This window comes from Cardiocondyla obscurior, linkage group LG15 (assembly GCF_019399895.1).
Source record: "Cardiocondyla obscurior isolate alpha-2009 linkage group LG15, Cobs3.1, whole genome shotgun sequence".
Classification (NCBI taxonomy): domain Eukaryota; kingdom Metazoa; phylum Arthropoda; class Insecta; order Hymenoptera; family Formicidae; genus Cardiocondyla; species Cardiocondyla obscurior.
In genome coordinates this window covers 5,088,317-5,114,840 of record NC_091878.1, presented here as the reverse complement: position 1 = coordinate 5,114,840, position 26,524 = coordinate 5,088,317, and the positions used below count along the sequence as shown (strand labels likewise).

Genomic DNA, 26,524 nt, shown 5'->3' with positions numbered 1-26,524 from the left:
TATCACGGAATCAGCGTAGGACAATGCAGATTTGATATGAACAAGCTGTGTTTTTCAACGAGCTGAATAAAGAGAAGAAACAGAAAATGCATTTTACATGCACGACAAAAATACATACATATTACAGGTACATACACGGATGAGATGTTTTCCTAAAATGCTCCGTAAACCTCAAGTTATTAACAAACGCGGTCTTGCATAATTGCCCTAAGCTAATTATCTTTTTCATAAGTAGATAAAATATTTTGAGACTCGTGTTTAACTAGTTTATATGTGAAGAAAAAAAAAAAAAAGTAACCCGAGATAAAGGTATCGCCCGGTGTCTCCCAATGTATGTGTGTGCGCGCGTGTGTGAATAAATCAATTTTTACGATCACGAAAAACAAGGAAGATCTTGATCTCCGAAATCTTTCTACTGGTTCACACAGACCCTTTTCTGCAAAACTACTAATTAGCTTTTGTATGTAAGACTGTATGATTAACCTACGAACGCTATGATAACAAATTGTAACTAACAATAAACATTTCTTATGAGGATATAATCGATCCTATTGCCAGACGACACCCGTTAACGAGAGTAGGAAAACTTCACCTGCGCTATAGGCTGTTTTCTTTTATTGTAACTATGTAATATTTGTTTAGATCATCATTATAATTAATACTAGAGCTAAGGAAGAGGAAGAATTTTAATAATCTTCTATAAAACAATTTATTTTGGCTCTTTCGTATAAACAAAAATCACTGTATTTCTTAACTTAGCGTAGTCACGCAAAATTGGAATGGAGTGTTCGCTTTCTATAATATAACTTAATAATTTACCAAATCTTGGAAAGCATGTTATTATGGGAGAAAATTTCAACTCAGTTCTTCGCGCTTTATAGCGTCATTATACATTCGTTACAAAGTGTACAATTAATACATATACATGTTCCTATATACTAGAGACACTTCTTCCCTTTCCCCATTCCAGTATATTTTCATCATTTATTCACTTGTAAAATGTCTCGCAGAGAATTCACGATGACTGCATTTTAAGTGTTATTTGTTCTTGCACGAGAAAAAAACTCCCGAATTGCTTCATCGATTGACGTATTGAAAAATACAAGAATGAACTTCGTGGCTGTTTTACACCAATATTTTATAACTCGTCAGCTCTAGGTTTGAGCACTTTGCCTTTGCGGTCGTAACCCTTTAGTTCGTCAGTAGAGTGCTTGGCAATGTACTTGATCAAGTCTTCAAGCTCGCGACCGCCTTCGTATTTAACGGGACTGTCTTTAGCGTCTTTAGGCACCCAGTAGAGTGTTGGGAAGCCACGTACATCGTACGGCGCCGGCACGTCGTTTGCCGTGGCGTCAAACTTGACGATCTCGACGTCTTCATCTGCCAGCTTCTCACCCAATTCGTCGTATACCGGTGCCAGTTTCTTGCAATGACCGCACCACGGCGCGTAAAATTCAATCAACGTGTCTTTGCCGTTATCGGTGACTAAATCGTCGAAGTTCTTCGCTACCGCAACCTTCACATTACCCGTATTACTTTCCGGGATTGGCTCGGATTTAAGATAAGGTTCCAGAGCACCAGCCTGTAAATCTTTTAAGAACGCCGCGAACGTTTCCATTGAGAATTCGTCCTTTAGAACGAACTTCCGACTCTTAGCATCCCGCGCCAAAATAATTGGCTTATCACCCTTCGCGAAGTCGATGCCGAAGTCGTTTAATTCGTGTTGAAAATCATCTTTAGCAGCTATGGCAAAGGAAAACTCCGGGAAGTCTTTAGCGACTTTGATGATCCTATTGCGCCAGTAGTTCGTACCCTTGGTATTTTTTACATAGTCCACATTATAATAAGCAACTATCAAAGGATTTTTGAAGTCTTGCGAGTTATCGCGAGTACGTACGCCAGCGATACCGTAACTGTAACAAAATCGACATTATAATAAATGGTTTAAGAATTAAAAATTTTTTTTTAATAAAAGAATTCTTACTAGTTTTTGGTAACGAAATCATTCACGTCGCTAACAGCATCACTTCCTTTGTACACTAAGCTATCGTCTTCAAATTTATTCTGCAATATCTTTGGCCGATAAAGGACGATTGTATTCCTGAAATAAGTTGTTTAATTAATGTATATTTCGCGAATAATTACTGTCTTTTTATTTGCACGAAACAAGGACTGATAAATAATTTCCATTTTCACTGTTATAATACATACTTGCGAGACACTTTGTCTAAAACTTCCTTTGCTGATGTGTGGCCAAATCTGACTTTCTCTCTAAGTTTTTTCGAAACGGTATGATATGCCTCAGATAGTGGAGAACTGTCCTTTTCGAAGTATCCTATCACGCTAACTTCATCGGTTTCTAAGAACGCCTTATGAGCTTCTTCGGTAGACAATTCTCTCGATGCCGGTCCTACTTGAGACTAAAACAATGGTAAACAGAAATTAAACATAATTGAATTTTAGAATAAAATAAAAAATGCGGGCCATTACCTTCATATATTTAACAATACCAGCAGCTTCTCTAGGACCGTTGTAGTCGGATCTGAATTCGTTACGTTCAAAGATTTTAAGTGTAGGGTAACCACTGACAGAGAACTTATTACAAGAGTCTTTTCCACCTTCCGTACAGTCAACCTTGGCGAGTGTAATAGGTGGCTCACTGCCTATGAGCAGCTCTGCTGCCTTTGCATATTCTGGCTTCAAGCGTTTACAATGCCCACACCTGATAATAAAATTAATATTTCATTAATTATTTGCTGTTTTTTAAAAATTATCGAATGCAATGTAGTCGCATGAATAATACTTAAAAAAAAAAAAAATCTATACATACAAAAGTACAGTTTATAGGTGCATAGATAAAAATCAACTACTTTAAATCTTATCGAAAAATAACGAGTGAAGATAAATGTTCCCCAGATTTTTAAACCAATGTTAGAAATTTACTTGATAATACCTTATCAAGTTCTAGAAATTAAATACCGTACACCGGTGTTTAGCGCTTTAGTTAAATATAAAAAAAGACTCTTTTATTCTAGAAAAATAAAAAATAATTTTTGTCAAAAAAGACTGTAACATTAAAATTATTGCCAAGTATTACAAGGTTTAATTAAACTACAAAAACAAAGCAAGACATCTGGCGGTTAACGACGAGTGTCTCGTCTCTCCTTACGCTGAATTACCGCTATTTTCTCTTTTTTTTTTATCCGTTTACTTTACAGATATTTTTCGTTTTGTTTACGAGTCCGGCGAGTTTTGAGCAAGCGGCTTGAAAGCGCGAGGGAAGCAAAAAATACGAAAGAAAGATGCGGCTCCGACGAAGATGTGTTTCTCACCATGGTGCGTAAAACATGACGAGCGTGTTCTCGTGGCGTTCGAGCTCGCTCTCGAAGGTGTCGTCGGTGAGTTCCAGGACATCTTTTTCTTCGGCGAGGGCGCCGAGCAGCAGCAGCGGCAGGATAATCAGGCACTTTCCTAGCATCTTCTCGGCAGTGGACAGAATAATCGCTGATGTAGTAGATCGAGAGAACGGCTGTCCGTATTCTAGCCGCCTATAACGTTATGTCCGTCCGTCGTCGTAGACGTGGCTCTTCCACGAAGTCACACGAAGTGCCGTAGTTTGCGGTCTGCGGTACGCGCTACGCGACGCGGCCCGCGAGGTGCTGTCGTGTACCGATTGGCTGACGTGCCGCTCGCGTACCCATTGGCAGAGAACCCAACTCGAAATCGCGGCTTCCACGCGTACAGATACAGAGGCTCGTCCGTGTGAAGCCAGCACTTTGGCTGCCGTCGGATAGAAGAAAAGGCCAGGCTCTGTATCAGTACGCGTGGAAGCTGCGATTCCGAGCTGGGCTCTTTGGCACAGCCCGCTATTCATGCGCCACATCAGTTGCATAACTCGCCGTCACACGGGACGCTATAAAGCGTTAAACATTGCAACGCGACTTAGCTAAGTTTTCAGAAATTGTCATGGCAATTGCCAATCGTTGAAGTATGTTTAAGGTAAAGTAATGAGTAGTCACACGTTTAAATGTACACGCGCGTACTTATTAATTATTTAATGCTCCGACGGTGCGCTACAGAGAGAAAGAAAACTGATTTTTTTTTATTCTTTTGTTTACTCTAGGAAACTTTTAATAATCAAAAGTCCCTCCGTTCATATACAAGTCTGATATAAGACTATTAATACAACGAAGACAGATTCCGTTCATTTACATGTTTTGCGTTTTATATATATATATAAATATATATATATTTATTTATTTATATATATATAATTATATTTATATATATAAATATATATATATATACCGATTATTTACAAAAATCGTTACATGTATATAAATGACGACATTTATAAACGCGTAATTTAGGAAAGGTGGATTTTTTCATGAGGGGAAAAAGCGGGGGCAGGGGATAGATGGTCGGGAAGGATGGAAAAAGGAATTATTAGAACTCGCGATAAGTTTCCCGAATCCGAAGGGCCAGCTAGATTTTTTTTTCGGCGTCGTCTGCGAGACGTTTCAGACGAGGATTTTGGCTTTGATACTTTGCGAAAGGTACTTCTTCTCTTGTTTACGTTGAATCGTGATAAATCTGACTTTTTCAGCCGCGTATACGAAAAAAAGAAGAAAAAGAAAGAAAACAAAGAAATTAATAATCTATCTAGATCTGAGAGATTTTCCACACGTGGGGGAACATTGTATACATATTTCGGTTAATAGTATCTAACGAAGGGACGAAAGGATGGAAAAAAGAATGAAGGGAGAACGGGAAAGCAAAAGGGCTAAGAAGTGACGCAGGTGAAAAAGACAGATTCGAAGTGCCGTATTTCCAATACACGGAACTGTAGGTGGTCAAAGAGACTTTAGCGAAGTAGAGATTAGCGTTCTATCTTGGTCAATATTCGTTAGCCACCTTCGATACAAACGGCTATTACATATGTATTATTACTATCGTTATTTAATTATCAAAAGAAGCTAGCCTCGATTCATATTTATCAAAGATTCTTATAAAACCGCATATCCGATCTCCGATCGCGTCGCCTATCGATTAGAAAAGGGGGATTGACTTACTTTTACCTATTAACTTCCTTTTATCTCGTCGACGAGTCTCGTTATTAGCTCGCAGTTAAGACTATCGTTACGGTTATCAAATTTCAAGTATTATTCGCAGGTTCACACTTCAAGCACTCACACATCGCCAGAGTTCGACTCGCATTTCCATGAAGAAACATAAGTTCTGCGCAAAAGGAGACCAACTGAGCTGGAGAAAGAGATGCTGTACAAAACTCGAGCAACCAAAACTTAACTCGAATATAGAATAACATACTGTTTCATGAAAAAAAAAAAAATATATAAAAGTATAAAGCTATAAGTACACATTTTGTTTCATTATGCGAAACGGTTAATGTATTAAGCATAAAAGAAAGATTAGATCAGTAGTAGCTGATCAACTGATAAATCCTGAGAATGAGTTTCTCAGTCCATGAGATTCTGTACAAAAAATCGAGCTCTATATCGTCAGTCAGTTAAATAAGACTCGGTCGCTACATCGTACGAGTTGAAAGTAGAATCAAGAAACGGGGTCTCTTTTGCGCATTCTCTTACATTTCTTCATGGCTCACCGCCCGTAAAATTCAGGGGTGCTCGCATAATATTTCGAAACTACGGGCAACAAATGAGACCTTCGAGGACGGGCAGAGTTTACGAAGAACGGTAACAAGCAGCACGCAGGAAGATATACGTACACGAAAATAAAAAGAACATAAGAGAAGAACTGGGAAAAGTGGCGCGGTGGAAAACGCAAGAAAAGCGGGAGGAGCAGGCTTACGACATGCATCATCCCGATGCAACTGTACAACTATAATACATTCGTACATCAAGCCGATGCTATAAATAAAGGGGATAAACCAAGGGTTCATTTTCGCTTACGTCTTATCACAGGCTACGATAATTTAAGGGTCTGTTATTTGTTCGACAGGTGAGGCCGGCCGCCGCCAGGCCACTCTCGGACAGCGAGAAAGGACAAGCGGAAATCTTAACGGACGTATCGTAGAAAAGTGATCTTTCTCCTCCCCTTAGGCTTTGCGAGGGAGAAGACGTTCGATGAAACCGTGTTCAGGGATGATGGTAAAGACGACGACAACACGACGATAACATGCTGATGATGTTGCTCATATTGACACGATGATAGATGATACTAATACTGTGCTGTGCGATTACATGAACCGTAGTAATCTCGCAATATTACAATACGTGATCGCCGTCTATGTCTTTTTTTAAGATATTAATCGCTACATTCGTTTCTTTGCTATTGCTTAATTGTTACATTGTGAATGCGAAAAGGCGACGAGGACAAAACTGGAAGATTTGGTGCAACAGTGGCTCAGCTTACTTTCAATTTAATAAAAATATTTAATGGCTTCGTCATTTCAAAGCATTAAAGTTGAGTATAAAAAGAATTCGAAAGAAATGTCTGTGTTTCACTTAACGACAAATATGAGAATAAATATAAAATTTAATTTAAATTTAATTATTTTCCTTAGATTTCGAAATTCTTTCTGAGTTATTGTTGCACTCTTCAATCGTCGCAATCAGTTTACACTAAATTTCTGAACAAACGATAGTTACATAAATCGACAAGTATTACACAAAACACGCACAGTAGATTTGTTAATAATCGCACTAACAGCTAATTGATAAAGATTTCAATTCGAAAATTACAGTATTCTCCGTAGATTATTATCTCGATGTAAAGAAAGTATTGATAACATTGCAAATAAGCAGAGACAATTTGTCAACGCTGAGATATATTTTCTTAATCGGTAATTTTTAAGGGGTTAGACCAGTATAGAGGATAAAAAATCGATTTCTTTTTTTAATTTAAAGAAATATTAGCTGTACTTTTATGCTGCCGTGAGACTCCCAATTAACAAAGTTATAATTATTTCTATGCAAGTGCGTTAAAGCGCCCGGGTACGATGTGCAACAATATAACCAATCCAGATTCTTGGACAGATATTTTAGTACATTTTTTTCAGTATTCAAGCAAGCCAAAGAACATAAAAAAAAAGAATATTTTATTTCGTTAATTCTATTTTACTAAATATAATTTAAAATAACTTGTTATACTCGGTTTACCAATATAAAAATATGGAAATATATATTTTATTGAAAAATATTCTTTTTCATATTCTCGTAACTTGTTTTAAAACTTTTTAAGTTAATGTACGCAAATGGTTATGCTGCAGGGCGCTACAAAAATTTAAGCATTCAGTCTTCTGTTGTTTTCCTTTAACTCTAGAAAAAATTGTAAAAAATACTGCTATTTTTCAGGCGGTTACACTGATTTAACCCTTTAAATAATAGAAGAACTGGTGCGAACAATCTTACTCATAGGAAAGCTTCCCAAGTGCTCTAAGTCAATTGTCCGTTCGATACACATAAAATTGTAATGTTAAGTAGACAAAGATAACAGGAGTATCTAAGTATCTCCTTATACCTATTTTCAAGCAATGTAGATCAATTTTAATCTTTAATCTACTTTATATCCTCTTTTTTTTTAAAGTTTAAAAATTAAAATAGATAAAGAGCAAATCAAGTCGAGAATAAAGTTAATCTACATTGGCGAAAGTAAACGTAAACGAGCTAAGTGGTCCTAACGCGCCTTTATTCATTGTCGACGACGTTGCGTGATGTCTTTCGGTGTTCGAGATCCCACACATAAAGCATCGACGTCTTTCCCCGCTTATTTTAATAAACATACAATTACGCACGTACGAATGTATAAAATTTGTTTTTTTTTTCTTTTTTCTTCTTTTTTTAATGACTAAATGGGAATGTACGATCAGTTTCTTCTTCCTTACGTCGCACGCGTCCTTTTGACGCGTCGATTGTAGAAATATTTCCTTACAACGATTTCCTTACAAATACAGAGCAGCTGTGTTCGCGAGAGGCGCGTTTCCCGAGGATTGAGAAAAGACAACTTTTCTCTCTTCCTTATGAGATTCCCTCGAGATTTCACTCGTAAATTTTACCTGAATCACAAACTGGATTCTTCTAAAACGCGCCTCACGCAAAATTGTATATATATAAAGTAACATCGACGTTTCTTACGGGAATGTTTGCGATTAATTTTCAAATTACAAAAATGTTACGTGTATGGGGGTTGCATTGTTATCGCTTCCTTTTTCTCTTTGTTATTCGTAATGATTCCAATATTGAGATGTGATATCTAAGTATCTGTTGGTAATGTACTTTGATCACTCGCAATTGGTGCTCAAACGACACGCTTACTTTCGAATGTTGAGCCGCCAAAAGGCATAAATCTTGTCACTGTGATCGTTAACATCGAGTTTAAAGTTATGACACACTTACAAAAATGATCCGCTGATCGCAGACTCGTGCAAATTCGAAAGCAAACAACGATAAAATAAATTAACGTGTTTGAATATGTGTTTTCCGATTAAATGTAAAAAGTTAGACGGCACAATTTTTCTTTTCTTAATTGAATCGTCGACCCTGAATTTTTTATGCGTAACGGTAGCGTGATAATACTTTCTATTTTTGCGCAAATACGAACGACAGAACGTAAGCGCTCTGTGTAAAACTTTTTTTTATTCTCGAAAGAAAGAATTTCTATTGAATTTAGCGTCTCAAGTCTCATGAGCTTTGTATGTATATCTTAAATTGTTAAAATTCTATGTACATATCCACTTTAAGAAATTTTAATATTGTTCATAACGCTAAATATTCCTTAAGTTATTTCGATTCCACTTTTATATGCGTTTACGAATATTGCGTATTGCATGTGCGATACTTTATCAAAATGCATTTTATCTCTGTCCCAGTTTTCCTTCGCCTACGCATATTATCGCTACTTCGTCAAGACATTGTGCAATTACATGTAACGCTTTTCGTGTTTCTTTTTTTCGTTTTTACTTTATATTTTCTTTTTTAGACGGAATGAATATACGGATTGTATCATCATTTGAGTTTGCTCGACTTTGACACGATAAAAAGTCTTTAAAAAATTCTTGTACGATTAATCTACGTCAATAGAATGCAAAATAAAGAGAGGCAATTTGTGCATTAATATAAAAAAAAAAAAAAAAGACGCGCTAGAAATTCTGGCAATTTTGATATCGTTGCTATGAGATATATAGTATATATTATAGATAATATTCGACGATAAATCTCATTTTATATAAGTTTAATATTTTTCGTAAACGAGAGCTGGATACCCTCCTTTAAATATTAATAACTGTCTCTTTAACAAAACCACGTTATAATTATCAATTTGCGGTCAACATTTTCCTTCTTGGCAATGTGGACAAGAAGACACGAGGAAAGAAAACGAAAAGACAGAGCGAAATTAAAGCGAATAAAAAAGCGACATTGATCTTAGTTTCTTAATAACTATATAAAGCTAATCGCTATTATCAAATATCGAGTCATACATATCCTTAATGTAATATCAATAAATACATCGCTCTGGATACATCCAACATGATACATGCATACTGTTATGACACATGGATTGACTCTTATTATTTTTGCATTATTATCTGATTCGCGTACGCGAATGACCATTATCATCTTAGGACCATCGATCGATCAATTCTGCGAAGGGTAAAATCTTGCTTGTCACACACTCCGGAAATGAACAAATGCGAATAATTAAACTTAAATAGATATTTTGTTTGTCCACGTTGCACTTGTGTTAATTATATTACGAGTGCGCTGAAGCAAAATTTAATATTAAATATAATATTGAGACTATCTGTTTACGTCTGTGTCGCAACTTTCAATAACGTATAAAGATAAAAATCATACCAAATTATTTCACGAGGCGCGCAATTGTGGCCGAATACACACAGACGCTGACAGCTATCCACGGCATTTCGTCACTACACCATCACAACGGCATCCTCGCCACAAAACAGGAAAGGATACTGATCGATCATCGTTTGGACTACGTCTTCCAGGTACGGCCTCATAGCTTCGAATCTGCCGAGGTCGTTGAACTCGATCGGTAGTAACGTAGGCCACCAACAAATAGCTAAGTTCTTACTGTCCATACTGTTGAGTTTACAATTCTCTGCAACTCTGAAAACGTATAATAGTAAGTAAAAGAAAACAAAGAGATAATTTACAATATAATTAATATGGATCTATGAAAGATTTATTTTCGCAGTTATGCAATTTTCACTTACTTTACAAAATGTTGAAAAATAAATTTAAGAACGTCAAAGTTTACTGGATTTAACTTGTTGAGCATCAGACGTAGAGCTAACAGTCTTCCGCTTCGGTCTGCAATTTCGAGTTTTCAAATTTAAATTTAATTTAAAACACACAATTTATTGTTCATAATATAAAAATACAAACCTTCCATATTCATACAAGTAGCTGACATGGGCTTGCTAATACCTCGTGCACCTGATATAGGTATAACATATTCTTAAAAATACTCTGCTTTTTGTTAGTGTAATTATAATTAGATTTCAATGACGCAATATATATTTTTAATTTACGAATTAGAATTTTAAGATAGTTAAAATGCTATTAAGTTAATAATTTTATACAATCAAATTATAACTTACCTGATATATCTTCCAATTCGCTCATGCGTTCTTTGTCAATGAGCGGTGGTAATCTCTTGGAAAAGAAATCTTTCAGAGCTGTAGCGACAGCATTTACAGGAATATCCAAAGAATGTATGTCGACGTTACCATCTACGTTAAAAAAAAAAAGAAGAATAAAATTTATATTTAATATCAACTTGCCATAAAAAACATAGACACAAGAAATGAATAATTACAATCAGAAAGTTTTTAACGAATAATATACCTTCTTCGAACTTTTGAAAAAGTAGTTCCACGTGTGCACGGTTACCGGGCACTCTATAAATCCCTTCCGAATCTAATCCTTCGTCTTCGATAAATCGAACGCACTTTTCGAGGAACAAAGGTATCCGATTCGTTTCGCTTTGTGCAAAATCCTCAATCAAAGGCTGCTGCGACTGACTCGAGATCGGTGTCCCTCCTGGGCCTTTCGTCTGCTTTATTTTCTCCTGTTTTTTCTTTTCCCGTTCTTTTTCCTTCTCCGCATGCTTTTTGAGCTTTTCCTCCTTCTGTCTCCTTTTCTCTAACTTTTCGTCCTCTTTTGCTTTTTGTTTGTCTTTCTTCCTTGTTAACTTGTCGCTGTCTTTAGATTTATTCAATATACCAAACTAAAAAGCAAAAAAATTTATTAATAACGTCCACATTCTATAGCATCGATTTATATTGCACAAGTTAAAAACTTACACTAGGAGAATTAATTTCACGCGGTGAAGAAACATCTAAACTTGATTCATCATCTGGAATGCCAAACGTATTTTCACCCCTTTGCTTGGCTAAAATAACAAGTTTCATGCAAATTAAAAAAAAAAAAAACATGAATATTGCAACTTAATAAAAAACATTAATATACATTTAAAAAAAAGAGAGAATTAAAGTTGCCATTAATTACAAAGCTTCTATTTAAGCCAAAATTTATTATTTTCTATATACGTGTATAATTATCATTATATTATTAAATTAATTTTAGGTTATGTTAAATAATTTATTTAAACTATATTAAAATTATATGCGCTAATCATGATTATTCTGTTACTTACAAGAAGCACTAAACATCTCCTGTGTCATATGTTTCATATTAAATGGGTGTTGCAAGTATTGCTGTTGCAGGGAATTTCCAGAAAATCTTTTCCGCAAACTAGCTGCGGCATATTTATATTGTTTCGATCTAGACCTCGAGTTATGTTCCGGATCGCTCGATTCAGAAGAATCAGGTGTTTCACTAGATACTGAAAAAGTGAACACGTTTAAGTAATTTCATTTTCGGATGACATAAAAACTTGTAACGTACAGTAATAACAAAAAAATTAAATTAAATTAAATTAAAAAAAAAAAAACAAATTTACCTCTTTCCGTGGCATCAACGCGCCAATTCTTTTCATCTTTCACATTGTAGTTCAAGCCGACTATTCCGTCTCCGCTAACCATACTGGCCAATGACGGCACTTTCGGCGTCGCAACCGGTATTGCTGTGCGTTTTTTGCGTATTCGTTTATGCGTTGAGGGTTTTTTATTTCCCTTGCCCAAAATGTCCGTTGCTCTTTGTCTCTCTAAAGAGCTCCACTCCGAGTCGGAATCACTGTATGCTATGTGTTTACGATAATATTTATTGTCAATAATTATGTAAAAACTTAAAATTCCAAAAAGATCTTTAATATTAAAAAAAATCTTACATGGTTGGCCTTTTTCGCGCCGATGGCGCAATTTAGACTTATTGTTGCTGATAGAATCTTGCACTAGAGCGTACATATACTCGCCCTCGTAAGGTGAGTACATATTTGGAACAACATCCTTCACCTGTGCGTATTCGGAGCCAAGATCTACAAGTTCCGGCGTGGCGAGAGGAGCGTGACCCATTGTCAATTTCGGGCCGTGCTCGTCTTTTTCGCCGATCGTCATCCTAGCTATTACGTCCGTTACATTGGAAAAGTCTTTCAAATTAATTTTTCCAGGTTGTTTCAAAGTCTGGCTGTTGCCTTTTGGTCGTGGTTTAGCTTGGGATATGTACCTTCGACCTGTCGTAAAAGCTCTATGCGAATAACTATTAGTAACTCCGTCTTGATGCATGAACGTATCCTTTACCCAGCCTGTAACAAAAGAAAAAAAAAGAATTAACAATTTAATAAATTTTGACAATTAAAAAATGTTGATGTACGATAAAATTAGTTTCTATTACTGACCAGATAACTTATTTGTAATATCTTCGTTTTTCATTAAATCTCTCTCCCTTTCTTCTCGATAGAAATCGACCTGACTGTAAATGTCGCTATCGTCGCTCGGTGTTGCTCTGTGATCGGCGAATTGTTCGGTCAATCCTGTGTCACCCAAATCACCGTCAGGCGTCAATTGTTCGTACGACTCGGAGCCGCTTCTAAAAGTTACAGACATACTGCTTCACATTAGATTTTGAGTCACAAATAAATTCGAATATTAATAAATTTGTTTGTACTGTTGCTAGAGAATCGCTTCTAGAATAGTTACCCGTCATCCGGCGTTTGAAGATGATAGCTTTCGTGTCGCGGTGGCGGCATCGGATGCAAAGCCGAATATTCTAAGGTACCTTCTCCACTGTCATTTAAATTCCCCGGTTCTTCCATGTTAAATGCTTGTTCAATTTCTGGTTTTTTTTCCCATACCACTTTAAAAAAAGGCGTATAGAACGCGGCTGCACATAAAATAATTTGTTAGAATAATGAATTTGCTAAGTATTAAAATCAACAACTCGAGTTTCTTACTTTTTTGTTGACAACTAGATGCGGATGTCATAAAATGCGCTTCCAGTTTATCAGCGATCGCGTTTCCCTCTGTGATAAGTAAATGACTTAAATCGTTGCTAAAAAAAGCATTTGCGCCACCAGTATCGGTCACAGCCATTATTTGTATTGGCAAATTTGGTATATTGCTGGAAAAGGCACTGCAAAATGAAAGAAACGCATACGATTAAAAACGATATTTGTAAAATAAAATATTAATTTTTAGACACGGAAACGGCGTAGAAAAAGTCAGTGATACATACTTTAAAGTCGCAAGAGAGGCTTTTCTTTTTGTGGAGTAAACAAGTATAAAACCATGCACTAATTCATCTCTGAACGCGTTGGCTCCGTGAAAACTCGAGATAATGACTTCAACTCGGCGTTTACATTCTCCCAAAAACGTTTCCAAAACTATAGATCTATCACCGCTGAGAAAGCAACATTGATGATTGAGTAAAGGGCCGAGGACGTTCTCGACCGAGTAAGGATCGCCGCAGAACATACACATAATTATCCTAAAATCACGATAAGTTGTAAATAATTATAAATAAATTAAATTCAAGCATTACAGTGAAAGCTTACCTAATATCAGGCTCTAAACATTCGATAACGCTTTGATATATGTTTAAAAAACCAGCTCTATGGTTTATAGATTGTATAAGTTGCTGCAAAGCATCTTTTACTAATGAAGTCGGGAATCTTTTATGCTTCTCTTGCTCCAAATCGTCTATGCAGACATCGATAAATGGACATTGCAAACTATAAAATTAATTAAATTGTTAATGTTGCCTTCGATAAATTTTAATTTGTATGGCAAATATGATTAATTTACCTGTCGGCGAGATTTTGTCCTTCTTCTCTAAGCTTTATAGCCTCTATTTCGTCAATACCGACTTCTGGTATAAACATAATTACAATTGGTAATCCTTGAAATGGTAGTCTGTCTTCTTGTTCAAGATTCGATAACAAGGTTTTCTCTAAAGAAGATCGAATATACTCGAATGAATCTTCATTCGAATAGATGCAAAAGGATCCTATAACAGAAATAAAAAAAAACCATTTATTATAAATGTATCTTTGCAAAGTATCATCTGCAATTAAATTAGTATTTACCATGTGGCATAAAATCGGAGGTAGTAAAGGAATTGTGCGGTAGTCCAACGTCACCGTCAATAATGCGATATCCAAGAGTGTAGAGTTGACAATCTATTTCCACCTCATCGTCATCCGTTTGTGCCCTTATTTCGCGAGCAAACTCTTCGCTTAGCCCGTTACTTCCCAGTATAACTAAATTTAATTGATTGTTGTCTGATGTCAACTGCCACTGACTACTGTGATTCCATGAGGAAGGTCTGTTAGAACGTTTCCAGATTTGCGTTATGAAATAATTCCACTATATAATTTTGCTCGACGTAATATTAATCTTACCTGTGAGCTTTCGTTCCGAGTATTCTTTCTATAAGTGCGTCCATGCAGTTTGGATAAGCAGGACAATGCTCTCTTATGGGACAATGCACAAATCCCAAATGTTGAAATAACATTAGCTTTCTATCTTGATCTAGTCTATCTAACGCTTTGTATCTAGAAAAATCAAATGTGATAATTTTATATTATATTTATAAATATTTATATTACTATGGAATATTCTGTAGAATTGGAAAATTAAAAATTTATTTGTGATAGATATTTAAATAAATATTGAATATATTACATATTCGATATATTACCTAAAATCATCCAATAACGCATCTGTAATTTCTTTTATGTCGTCTTGTGTAATAGTTCCAGACGGAGCTATACTTTTAAAATGATAAAATAAATCGGCATGTTCCAGCAATAATTCCTGTAATATATTATTAAATTTAGAATTGACATTTTTTTTTATATAATAAGTGCTAATTATTACAAACACCTTACCTGAAAATTATGTTTTGCCTTTTCAATAATTTCTTTTTGATGTTGATCATAAATTTCTTGACAATCGTGATGTGAAAGCTCCTCAAAGCATTCTCTGCCCATAAATAGAACTCTAACTTCAGACAAATGTTTTCCTGGCGTAACATAGCCTGTTTCTTCCAGTAATTGCTTAAATTGTTTTTTCCACCTAGCAAAAATTAATTACAATTAACAAAAATTAAAAAATTATTTAAATTAATAATTAAACACGAACAAAATCTGTCTGAAATAACTGTAATTAATATTTTACTATTATTAATAAGTTTATTACCTATGTGTTACTTGTTATATGTGCAAAAATGAATAATTGATGTATTTCACGATTAAATTTTAATTCAGTTTTAACAACTTTGATCTATCTTTGCAATTCATGCATAAGTAAATTGACTTGTTAAGAAAAAAATATCGATTATCGACCGCAAATATACCTCAAATCTGATATTCTACATAATAAGTAAGCCAGCACTTACATAAATAAATGTTAGTACAACATAAAATATTTTTAATTTACACATGTTATATTCTAAACAAAAAACCAAATACGAAAGAACGCCGAAATTACCTTTTTGGAAGTCTGCACAAAGAAACGCCACCCAGAATAAAGCAAGCATTAGCGAATCGCATATAAATATTATTAAAATATTTTAAACTACTACATAAAATTATGTAAATTTATTATTAATTAGCTTATCACCAATTTTTTTAAAGAACATATGTGATCTTATTTCTACAATAATTATTTATTAAAGTGTAAACTTACTCTAATCGCCGTTGTTCTTGCTGTAAAGCATTTATATGATTTTTAAATACGGTTTCAGCTTCGGGAGTTTCCAACACGTCGTATGGAATTTTTGTGCCGTCGTTTTCTCCAAAATCACAATCGATCCATGGTATATCTTCGGGACATTCGTAGAAATACTGATCAAAGTCAGGATGCGCTTTTATGTATTGTTGCACCGCTGACCATTCTCTACAAAAATAATATTTCAGAAATTAACCTGCAAAAAAATTTGTAAAAAAAAAAAAACTATTAATTATTTAAACTTACTCGTTAATTAAATTTGATATATCCGGGCAGATCTCGTGAAGTATGTCGGGTAATAAATCTAGGTAACCCTGTATTTTCTTTGCTATTTGTTCGTCTTTTAATTTTTTAATATGCCTTCTGAACAGTCTTTGTGTCGCTTCAATACCAAATAATTCTACGAAAGTCGAGAATTCCTTAAGTTGCGCTAGTTTCTTCGAAGCCTGCGACCACAAGGCGCGATAATCGGTTACGTGTATACGGATCAATCTCTGCAATGATTCTGTTGATGTGTCCAGAAGTTCTTTTCTGGCCCTGGCTGCCTCGGCAAACGGCACCACTTTGCTACGCATTTTCGTCTTATCAATTAACTGTGCCAGGATCATAAATGACAGATCTACGTTGATGTTCTCATGCGCTGAGGTCTCAATAATCAAAATCGATCCCTTGTACTCTTTGCGCATTATCAGTTTCTCGGCCTCTTTGACAAACTGCTCGTTTGCGTCGTCGTTTTTTGTTGTCACCAGAACCACCGGTTTTTTCGTTTTCATTAAGTTGTTCATAATATTCGCCACAATTTCAACTTGCTTCTCTATTGCCCTGTTCGGCACGAGACTCACGTCGAACACGCATAAGAAACCGTCTATGTTCAATTTACCGTCAGGTAGAACCTTCTGCTCGTACTCCTTCTCTATGCCCAGTTGATTTTTACAGATGTACATGAGCTTCTCCGCGCTTGTAATTTTAGTAGCCGCGCATCTCTTCGCGTACGGTTCCATCTTACCACCTTTAAACGGCTGAAACGATGCATCGTCCACAAATTCCGTGTGCTCTATGACTTGAAACTGAAACTCCGTTCCATCCTCTGCTGTTTTCATCACCTCGCCCCAATACAGGAAGTGATCATTATTCACCACACGTCCGCTGAAGTCAGACTGCAATAAAAAATCGAGTATTATATATTCAGTGCAATGTACAGTTAATCGATAATAAAATGGAATGTATGGAAAATACCTGTGACAACACCGAAATATGTTCGACGTTGTAGTCATCGCTCATGGAACGCATAAAGCGATTGCACAGGCACGACTTGCCAACGCCAACCTGTCCCTTGTCCTTTTCTGTGCCGGAAAGCCCAACGACTGCAACGTTGATGCTTTTTGCATTGTCACTTTTCCTTGCCATGTTGCATGTGATGGTATCGCTCGCAGTAAGTGTTAAAATAAACTTTTGTCTTCTTCTAAATAGCGTTGCTCAAGGCATAGCGAAATGCCACCAAAAAAAAAAAGGTTTGCTACCAGTACAAATTTGTCTGTATACCTTTGGTCATATTCTACTCTTCTAGAGCTCTGCGTAGAAAATTGGTTCAATCTCCCTTTGGTAACATCTCTAGATGACTTGAATCACAATCTGCTTGCTCCTTTAACAAATTCTTATGTACAAATATGACTGATTCTTTCTAAATCTCTTATCTGCACAATTTAATCTAGCTGAAGCTCTTATAATAGAAACGCGATTAATAGCGTTAAATATAAATAACACGGAGCTTGGAAACCCTTAAACACTATTTATCATTAAGCATAGCGTTTATAGTTTAGCACAGCTGTGAGCAATGGTTCTTTGGAATGGCACTGTATATCTGCAACAAAATAAAAACATATTTTCCGAATTTTAATTATCTTCATAATTTATGGCAATTGTGCTTCAATATAAGATCTCAGATTTAGATACAAATTTAGGGAGTTCTCCTATAAACTATTTCCTAATCTGTACAACCACCTTGACACATCTTCATATTAATTTACATTAATTTTACCGTTTTTTTTTTTTGTCAATTATCCTTTTATAATCCATATCTATTTTAATACACTGTTTCGGATTCAGTCTTTCGATCAATTGTCTTTCATAAGCTGTAGCAACTATCTCGGTATACCGCTCGGATTTGCGCCGTCTCTTAAAATATAGCCGTGAATCACGCATTACTCCGAAAGAGCCGTTCACAATAGCCTCGCTTCGTGCTAATTGCATCAATAGACATCGACAAAGGGCAGAATTGTGAGAAAGTCCATCGAATAAATCAGCTCGTTCGTTTGCTTGCTCGCTCGCTTTCTTCCTCTCTCTCTCTTTCTCTCTCTCTCTCTATCTATCTATCTCTATCTCTCCATCTCCTCCAATCGATAATAACGAATATGCCGTAATCGACAATTTTTCGTGATTTTACTTTTGAAAAAGCCTCGAGATACAGCAATGTACTCGTATTTTCTTTCGGGCTGTAGGATTATTTTCGCGTTATTGCAAACGGATCTTCGCACGACCGCGACTGCGGAATACAGTCCGCGTGCGTTAGCCGGCTTCCGCTCTCTACCTGTACTTTCCCACACTCGCCGCAAATTCGACGAGCGGTGACGAAATGAGCAGAGTGCAAGCGGTGCAGCTGGGCCCAGTGGATTTAGATCTTCTCGTCTCAGCTGTATTGCTATGCCTTAGTATTTTAAGATGGTATAAGCTCAATCCTGCCCTTCGTTTCGCTTTTCTCGACGAGAAAAATTGAGAGAGAGAGAAAGAGAGAAAAAGAGAAAGAAAAATCGGTGGAAAGGGTAATTGTAAGGGACGTCTTGAAAACGCGTGCAGAAGTCTGCGGATTTTGATAGCAGATCCTTTCCCTTTAATTGCGTTTCATCGCTTTTTTGCGCTCCACGTGAACCTGGAGGTGGACGCGCGCGCACCATTTCGATGAGGGCGAAAGGGGAAGGGGGGAATACGGAAAACGCACATCTCTCGGCTCCGAGGTAGCTAAATGGTGATGAGGAGCACGTAGAAGAATACAAACGAACGAGAGCTTCGTCGTAGACCTCTCTCGCTGTTCCGATGTCCTCGTGTGTCTCGGTTGCAGATTAAGAGATTGATGAATACAGAATCGACGACGATGACAACGACAACCGTCTTCATTATTATTATTATAATTATAATTATAATTATTATTATTGTCGCGTCGTCGTCGTCATCGTTGTCGCAGTCATCGTCATCGTTACCGCGGCGTATCGCAGAAAAACACAGCGGAGATAAAAGGCTACCTGAGTAGTGAAAGGGCTGTCTTCACGTCGCTGGCTCAATCCGCCGGAACCCGGGCGTGCGCTCGTCGTCGCCGGGGACGCCTCGTTCCACAGCGAGCGGGTGTTCGTCGTCCGCTCGTTCTCGGTGCGGCGTTTGACGTTAGCGACGTGACGTTACGCTGCACCGTCGACCCCGCGAAGCGGCGCTGGCACTAGACACGCGCGGCACCGCGACGCATCGACGCGGTGACACGGCTGGCACGTCTCCCGCGAGAAGCGGCGCGAAACTCCCAGATGTGTAAATAACTTCACGTCAAACACCGAGTGTCGCCCCATAGAGGAGCCATCTTGCTGGGTGGGCACGCATCGGTCCGCGAGCACCCTGACGTTTTCCGCCGGGGCAGTACGATCGCCGGCCAGGACCGTGTTATTTTAAATTTAGATTTATATCTGTTTCCTGCGACAGTCAATCGGTAAAATCGCTTCAATAAATTTGCAATTATATTCAGTCATCGATCTGAATTGCAAACAATTTTTAATTTCGTTGTATTTTTATTTCTGCTAATTGTTCATTAAATAAAATCAAACTTTAGTCGCGTCGGTGTTCCGAGACGAGGCGCAGAACGCCCCGCATGGTAGATACGCTCCCGATTATGCGCGTCCATACGCCTCCTGGCGGCCGATCCGGGTCCGCACGTCGCGCGGACGTTCATTCGAAAAATGGCCGACAGCGGGGATGGAGTGAACAGCACATCGTCCGGGAAAGAGCCGAGAAGCACGCTCACGGATGGCCCGGTTACCGATCCAGCGTCCAACATGAAGGTAAATCGAGCTGAGTTTCAATATAATTCAATTCAATATAATTCCTGTGCGCTCTCGAGTGCCGATCGCGCCAATCTGACAGCTGTACGCCGCAACTGTCGTATTTGCCGCCGTTCGGGAACGACAGGCTCGATCGGCGTTCAATCAGACGAGATCGCGGGTCCGGCGGCGTCGTCAACGATGTCTTTTTACGCCAAAGGGCGCCCGTCACCGAAAAACGAGACTTTCCGGCGCTTCCTTCCTCCCCATATTTACGTTGGTCTCCTAGTTTTTTTTCTTACACTCGGTATCCCTCCTTCCCCTCTTCTCCCCTTCCCTCATTCTTCGTCTGTCAGTCTTTTCATCAGTTCCTCACCTGTGCTTCTTTTGTCTCGTCCAACCCTTCAGTGTCTCGTGACCACATGTGGCTCTTACGTAATTGGACACATACATGGCATTAATTGTCATGTCGCTCATTGATGAATGGGCGTTGGTTAAGAGCTGCCTGTTTACCCACTCAAGCTCCCTCCGTTCTCTTCCCATTTTTTCTCATTTAATTATCCAATTACCAGGTTGACTAAGAGACGCTGTTTTGCCAGGCGCAGAGATGAACGATAAAAAAAAAAATTTGTCTGCTCAACGAGAGGAATGCGACCAAGGCTGTTATTCAATTTTAATGCACAAGACCAACGTTTAACGTACTTTTCCTCTACTTAGACGCCTCAACTGTTCCGTTAGAGGTGCAAACAAGTCACTTTCTTCCACTGATTAAAGTAGCAAGGAGAGCTGCTTCTGGAAGAAGCAACGAATGCATGTGGTTACACATAGTGTTCATGACTTGACGTTTACAGTGCTTATATTATTTTACACATATAGAGCATTATCCACACAGTAGTCCGTAGATTCGGTACCAATCACTCATGCATTGCTCGTAAACTTAGAGACACCACTTAGGCGTGGCACAATTAGCACCACGTGAATTGTACCAAGTGCAAGAACCAGGTGGTCGTGGAAGAATTCCACGGATATTCGCGAAACGGTGTTTGATTCCCCTAGTCATTACGATATCTGGATATTTCGATTGATACGGCATTTAAGCAAAGTGTGCCAACGTTTTCAGTCGCTTCTCTTGTGTAACGGTTTAATTTCTTGCAACAATCATTTCAATCACCCTCTGTAATTGAAATTGTTATGAAAATTTTTGAGAAAAAAATACGGGAGACAAAAAAATAAAATGTTAGGAAAATTGAGCGTTGCGATAAAAAACAATAAAACTTCTTGGGAGCTTTGTACCAAACTACGGACTGTATTGCAGACACTTTGATGCATTTGAATGATGAAATGGTGGTTGTTGTGATTTCAGAGCCTAGAGGCATCAAATAATGCCTTTCACGGCGCGAGAACGAAATTAGTAAGTAAGAGTCTATGTGTATAAAAGACAAAGTAAATTTGTATTCCCTCGTTTTCCATTTTCCCTCCCCCTTTAAAAAAAAAAAAAAAAAAAAAAAAAACTGTAGAATAATCCTTGCTACTTCCTCGCAGGGCTGCCTTAACTTTTGTGTCATGTAAATGTCGTGTGTGCTGATCAGATTTATCATTCTCGCTTATCAATTAGATAACACAGACTAATAGGACGATTATACACAAATTATCAGATGTAATTAAAGCTCTTTGCATCTACTTGATCATGATTTTGTATTTCAAGAGAGAGATAGAGAGAGACAGAGCCCTATTTGATGCACATTAATATCTTGTCACAACATTTTCAAGCAAATAAATGAATCGTCTGTATTGATCTGTGTACATTCGGCACAACAAACTAGCTTCATGCGCACTCTTTCAGTTTGTAAATTCTCTCAGTGCATCTCGCAGCCCCGTAGAAAATAAAACCCGTTCGTGGCCCGTTTAACTCATTGCTCTTTTCAATTTCTAGGACTCTAAATCCGGGGCGTTGAAGAAGTCCAGTCGCTACCGGAGCCGTTCCTTGTCAGCTAGCAGCACCGATAGCTACAGTTCTGGTACGAATAAATCCCACGGCATAGCAAAGTATCAGCGAAAAATTCTGTGTGTTTAGCTTATCGAGAAAAATAATATTTTTAAGCTCACACTTTTGTGTTAATATCACATCATGTAATTTTTTAATTAATTTACTTTTATCTAAAACCACCCATTAAAACACTTGAAGCTTTATGTATCGCTCATGATTTTTTTATTGCCATGATTGTCTAGAATTAGCGAATGTTCTAATAACACAGACTAGGCCATTATTAGTCGCATTAGGCTAATCTGCATCTGCACCTCAATGTGGTACTAATAATCAACGTTTTTCGGCATCCGGTGCTACCTTAGCCTCTTATACAGGAAGCTCGTCCGACGAGGATGACGTCTCGCCACGTGAGAAGATTCAGAAGACGGAGAAGGGCTTCACGGATTTCTGCGTGCGTAACATCAACCAAAACGCCTTTGGCCGCAGAGAGATCGAGATCGCCGAGCAGGAGATGCCGGGGATCATGGCGTTGCGAAAACGCGCATCGGATGACAAGGTATACTCCTCGTACCATTTCTCATTTCTGACAACGTCAGAAATTGTTGACGACCCGGATATCTTTTAAGGAAAATAAAAATTCAGTTTTTAGATAAATTCTCGTTCGATTACGAGAGAAAGAGAAAAAAAATCTGACTAATATCTTTACATAGCCGTTGAAAAACGCCAAGATTGTGGGATGCACTCATATCAACGCGCAGACCGCCGTCCTGATTGAGACGCTGGTGGAACTGGGCGCGCAAGTGCGATGGGCGGCGTGCAACATTTATTCTACCCAGAACGAAGTAGCCGCGGCTCTAGCGTACGCCGGGTATCCGGTATTTGCGTGGCGCGGCGAAACCGAAGAGGATTTCTGGTGGTGCATCGATAAATGCGTGGCGGCCGAGAATTGGCAGCCTAATATGATACTCGACGACGGCGGTGACGCCACTCATCTGATGCTCAAGAAATACAATGCCATGTTTAAAATGATTCAAGGTTTATCCTTCTCCATTTTTATTGGTGTTATAATCTTTTATAGCTTGTGCACATTAATGAACGTTTTCGATCTTAGTAAATCACAAGTTAATAGTAATAATGAACAAGCAGTTATTATCTTAATGTCTAATTTATGAATGAGTAAAATAATACAAGTATATTTTTCCAGGAATTGTCGAGGAGAGCGTGACGGGTGTACATAGATTATATCAGTTGTCGAAAGCAGGAAAACTGTCTGTTCCTGCGATGAATGTAAATGACAGTGTAACTAAAACGAAATTTGATAATCTTTATAGCTGCCGTGAGAGCATCATTGATAGGTAAGCTAGGTGAATCGCTTTGTCAAATCGAACCTTGAATTATTTCAAATCTTCGTCAAATCTTAATGGTAATTTTTTTATTGTTTGTAGTTTGAAAAGATCCACCGACATAATGTTTGGCGGCAAGCAAGTTGTAATATGTGGCTACGGAGAAGTTGGGAAAGGATGCTGTCAAGCTCTCAAAGGCTTAGGTTGCATTGTATATATCACCGAGATCGATCCCATATGCGCTTTGCAGGCCAGGTAAGGCGTGCTTACATGTACTTTTAATTCTCTCAGGCAGATCGTCCGGCGAGTCAGATAGAAGTCCTATACGTATGTGTTGTCATATTACAGCATGGACGGCTTCAGAGTGGTGAAGCTCAATGAAGTCATTCGAAATATAGACATTGTTATTACAGCAACGGGCAATAAAAATGTGGTCACGCGCGAGCACATGGACAAGATGAAGAACGGATGCGTCGTGTGCAACATGGGCCATAGCAACACGGAGATAGACGTCGTATGTTCTACTTTATCTTCTTTATCGCCGCGCGGTGTGTGATTACGCGACGGGCAGTTATAGCAATCCGATTCTCGATCCGATTGATTTGATGATATGACTCGCACGAGTGAGCATCGAGGATTAAATCCTCTTAAATATTGTTCTTAACAGAACAGTTTACGTACGCCTGATTTGACTTGGGAGAAAGTGAGATCGCAAGTGGACCACGTTATTTGGCCAGATGGCAAGCGCATCATTTTACTAGCGGAGGGCCGTTTGGTGAACCTGTCATGCTCGAGTATTCCATCATTTGTAGTGTCGATTACTGCCGCTACGCAAGCGTTAGCTCTCATTGAGCTATTTAACGCCCCACCAGGACGCTATAAGAGTGACGTCTATTTGCTGCCGAAAAAGATGGGTAGGTACAGGGTGCTTTTCCACGTCCTGTCTTCATGTCGCATTTATTAATTGAAAGATGAACATTTATCGTTTCGAAGTAATTGGGAAAATTTTTTTTATCAAATTAATAATTTAATAAAATAATGAACATTTGATATCAAATTGATAAGTCTTTCACTTTATATTTTTACTTTGCAGATGAATATGTCGCATCTCTGCATTTACCCACTTTCGATGCACATCTGACAGAATTGACGGACGAACAGGCAAAGTATATGGGCCTCAATAAAGCGGGTCCGTTCAAGCCTAACTACTATCGGTTAGTATCGAGCTTCGATTTTCGGCACGAGCACAACTGATCAATCGTGTGTGTTTGTCTACCTTGTGTTACCTACCTACCTGGATCTGTTTCAGCTACTAAAAAACCATTGGACGAGTAATGTGGCATTGACTAGCACGTGCGATACTCACTCAGCATTATTCCCTTCCACGAGTATTAAAAAAAAAGAAAGCAAAAAAACCAGCCACCCTTCCTTGACTTTGTATCGACGTTGGCTTTTTTCTCCCCACTGTTCCACAAAATCGATAAGAGATTTTTATTTATGGTTCAACCTTCGTAGAGAAATCCGCGCGACATATTCCGCTAATCATCCGCAAGGAATTTGTTAATAATGTCATGGTGAACGTACTGATCTTGCAATTACCCAATAATCAATATTAAAAACTATTACCAGGGCTGGAAAACTACATTTAAGATAAATTATGACTAATTATTTGGAACAACATATCAAATTTTTTTTTTTTTTTTTAACACATGTACCTTTGTCTAGTCCTGGAACTTACACAATTAAATTTACGTCCAATTGACTTTTATAACAGTTTTCCTTTTGAAAATGCGCGAGTGTAGAACATGCATCAGCTAACCGCAGAGAAAAAGAAAAAAAAAATAGAAAAAAAGACTCTGAAGATTTGCTAAAATGTGCACGCCGGTAAATCCACATACAAAAAAAAGTGTCGATTAAACGCTGTTGTAGATATAAATACGAGTGTATTTATCATGTATAGTTTGCAAGCCGAAGCGGTAATTGAAATTGTATCTGTCCATTAGTTACTACCTGCAGTAAGTTAAAGCATTATAGTTTATAAATGAGACAAACGTTTTTAATATGGAACTTGTATACGTATGTTATTTGTATAACTGACTTGCGCACGATGAAAAGAAAGATGAGAAGCCTTGAAAAAAAGCCTAACTTTTTAGACAGTTCTTTTTTTCTGGGTAAAACTTGTTTTACAATTGTCATATCTTGTATCTTTTAAATCTTTCTCTATCATCTTGCGCGCGCGTTACGCATTAATGTTCGCACACGTATACAGGTTTGACGATTTCGTAGCGCGTGCAAATCATGCACGTTAGTCGATGATGTTATTTTATCCTTATAGTAACGAAAATTGTACGCGCGACAGATCGCCGATCCTGAACTATGCATCGTCCGCGATTTGTTTGTACGCTAAATAGTTTTCCGCAAGATACGGGAGTCTGTCGCGTCTCGCAGGAGACTAATGCAAAACTCGTGTATATAATTATTTAAGAAGGCAGAATTGACACGCGAAATAATAAAGCGATAAGCTTTATTGTGGATTGTGGAACTGTTAATTCCTGGTTATTATTGTTATCCCCCGTGTGCGATACGACGAATGATTTGCGTATCTACGTTTAGGAAAAAAAAATTAATAAATAAACGCCTATCACATTTAGAGATCTTGATCTTTTTAGACCACCTTTACTTTACTGCGCGTTGCTAAACCGCTTCGTTAAATTGTCGACAATATTGTTAAAAGAATAACTGTACGTCGAGTTTTATATTCCTTGCAAAAGAAATAATTCATCTTGGCTCGTTACAATCTGTCAGCTTAAAACGGATTAGAACGTGATTCAATCATGGAATTTGTTATGTTAAATTTTTGCGAATAAATGTTTATGTGTAGAGATCATGCGTGATAACTTCAAGCGATAAGCTTGTTCCAGATTTTCCTCACGAGAAGAGAAATAGAGAAACGGAGTCGCGCGACGGAAATGAACGGCGCGAGCTAGTG

General features: G+C 37.7%; 3 protein-coding genes across 11 annotated transcripts; 1 reads left to right on the top strand and 2 right to left on the bottom strand.

Annotated features, from left to right (window-relative positions):
- Positions 1-695: 695 nt before the first annotated feature.
- Positions 696-3,641, bottom strand: Erp60 (disulfide-isomerase A3). Its single transcript, XM_070666758.1, has 5 exons — positions 3,333-3,641; positions 2,491-2,722; positions 2,212-2,420; positions 1,985-2,101; positions 696-1,913 (listed from the first exon to the last, which is right to left on the bottom strand). Exons 1-5 carry the CDS (start codon positions 3,476-3,478, stop codon positions 1,139-1,141), a joined length of 1,479 nt encoding a protein of 492 aa, XP_070522859.1. The 5' UTR covers positions 3,479-3,641; the 3' UTR covers positions 696-1,138.
- Positions 3,642-4,095: 454 nt separating this feature from the next.
- Rhogapp190 (Rho GTPase-activating protein 190) lies at positions 4,096-19,765 on the bottom strand. Of its 6 annotated transcripts, none has more exons than XM_070666741.1 (24): positions 19,426-19,765; positions 17,366-17,990; positions 16,376-17,286; positions 16,088-16,297; positions 15,890-15,901; positions 15,289-15,475; positions 15,099-15,214; positions 14,800-14,952; positions 14,485-14,723; positions 14,204-14,405; positions 13,954-14,130; positions 13,635-13,886; positions 13,354-13,532; positions 13,100-13,283; positions 12,799-13,007; positions 12,292-12,705; positions 11,965-12,204; positions 11,659-11,847; positions 11,306-11,358; positions 10,848-11,229; positions 10,601-10,732; positions 10,386-10,436; positions 10,214-10,310; positions 4,096-10,106 (listed from the first exon to the last, which is right to left on the bottom strand). In XM_070666741.1, exons 2-24 carry the CDS (start codon positions 17,534-17,536, stop codon positions 9,908-9,910), a joined length of 4,959 nt encoding a protein of 1,652 aa, XP_070522842.1. In that variant the 5' UTR covers positions 17,537-17,990; positions 19,426-19,765; the 3' UTR covers positions 4,096-9,907. The 6 variants fall into 6 exon arrangements, with proteins under 6 accessions (XP_070522842.1, XP_070522840.1, XP_070522841.1 ...); XM_070666739.1 differs by having other exon boundaries at positions 11,306-11,394; positions 12,799-12,989; XM_070666740.1 differs by having other exon boundaries at positions 11,306-11,394; positions 14,485-14,702.
- A 337-nt stretch (positions 19,766-20,102) lies between these two features.
- Positions 20,103-26,185, top strand: LOC139108452 (adenosylhomocysteinase-like 1). 4 transcript variants are annotated; one of them, XM_070666754.1, is made up of 11 exons: positions 20,103-20,226; positions 21,569-21,616; positions 22,139-22,223; positions 22,567-22,748; positions 22,903-23,227; positions 23,397-23,547; positions 23,638-23,790; positions 23,884-24,049; positions 24,203-24,449; positions 24,629-24,749; positions 24,845-26,185. In XM_070666754.1, the coding sequence occupies exons 1-11, from the start codon at positions 20,125-20,127 to the stop codon at positions 24,849-24,851; spliced, it is 1,587 nt and encodes a 528-aa protein (XP_070522855.1). In that variant the 5' UTR covers positions 20,103-20,124; the 3' UTR covers positions 24,852-26,185. The 4 variants fall into 4 exon arrangements, with proteins under 4 accessions (XP_070522855.1, XP_070522854.1, XP_070522857.1 ...); XM_070666753.1 differs by having other exon boundaries at positions 22,555-22,748; XM_070666756.1 differs by lacking the exon at positions 21,569-21,616 and having other exon boundaries at positions 20,108-20,226.
- Positions 26,186-26,524: the final 339 nt, after the last annotated feature.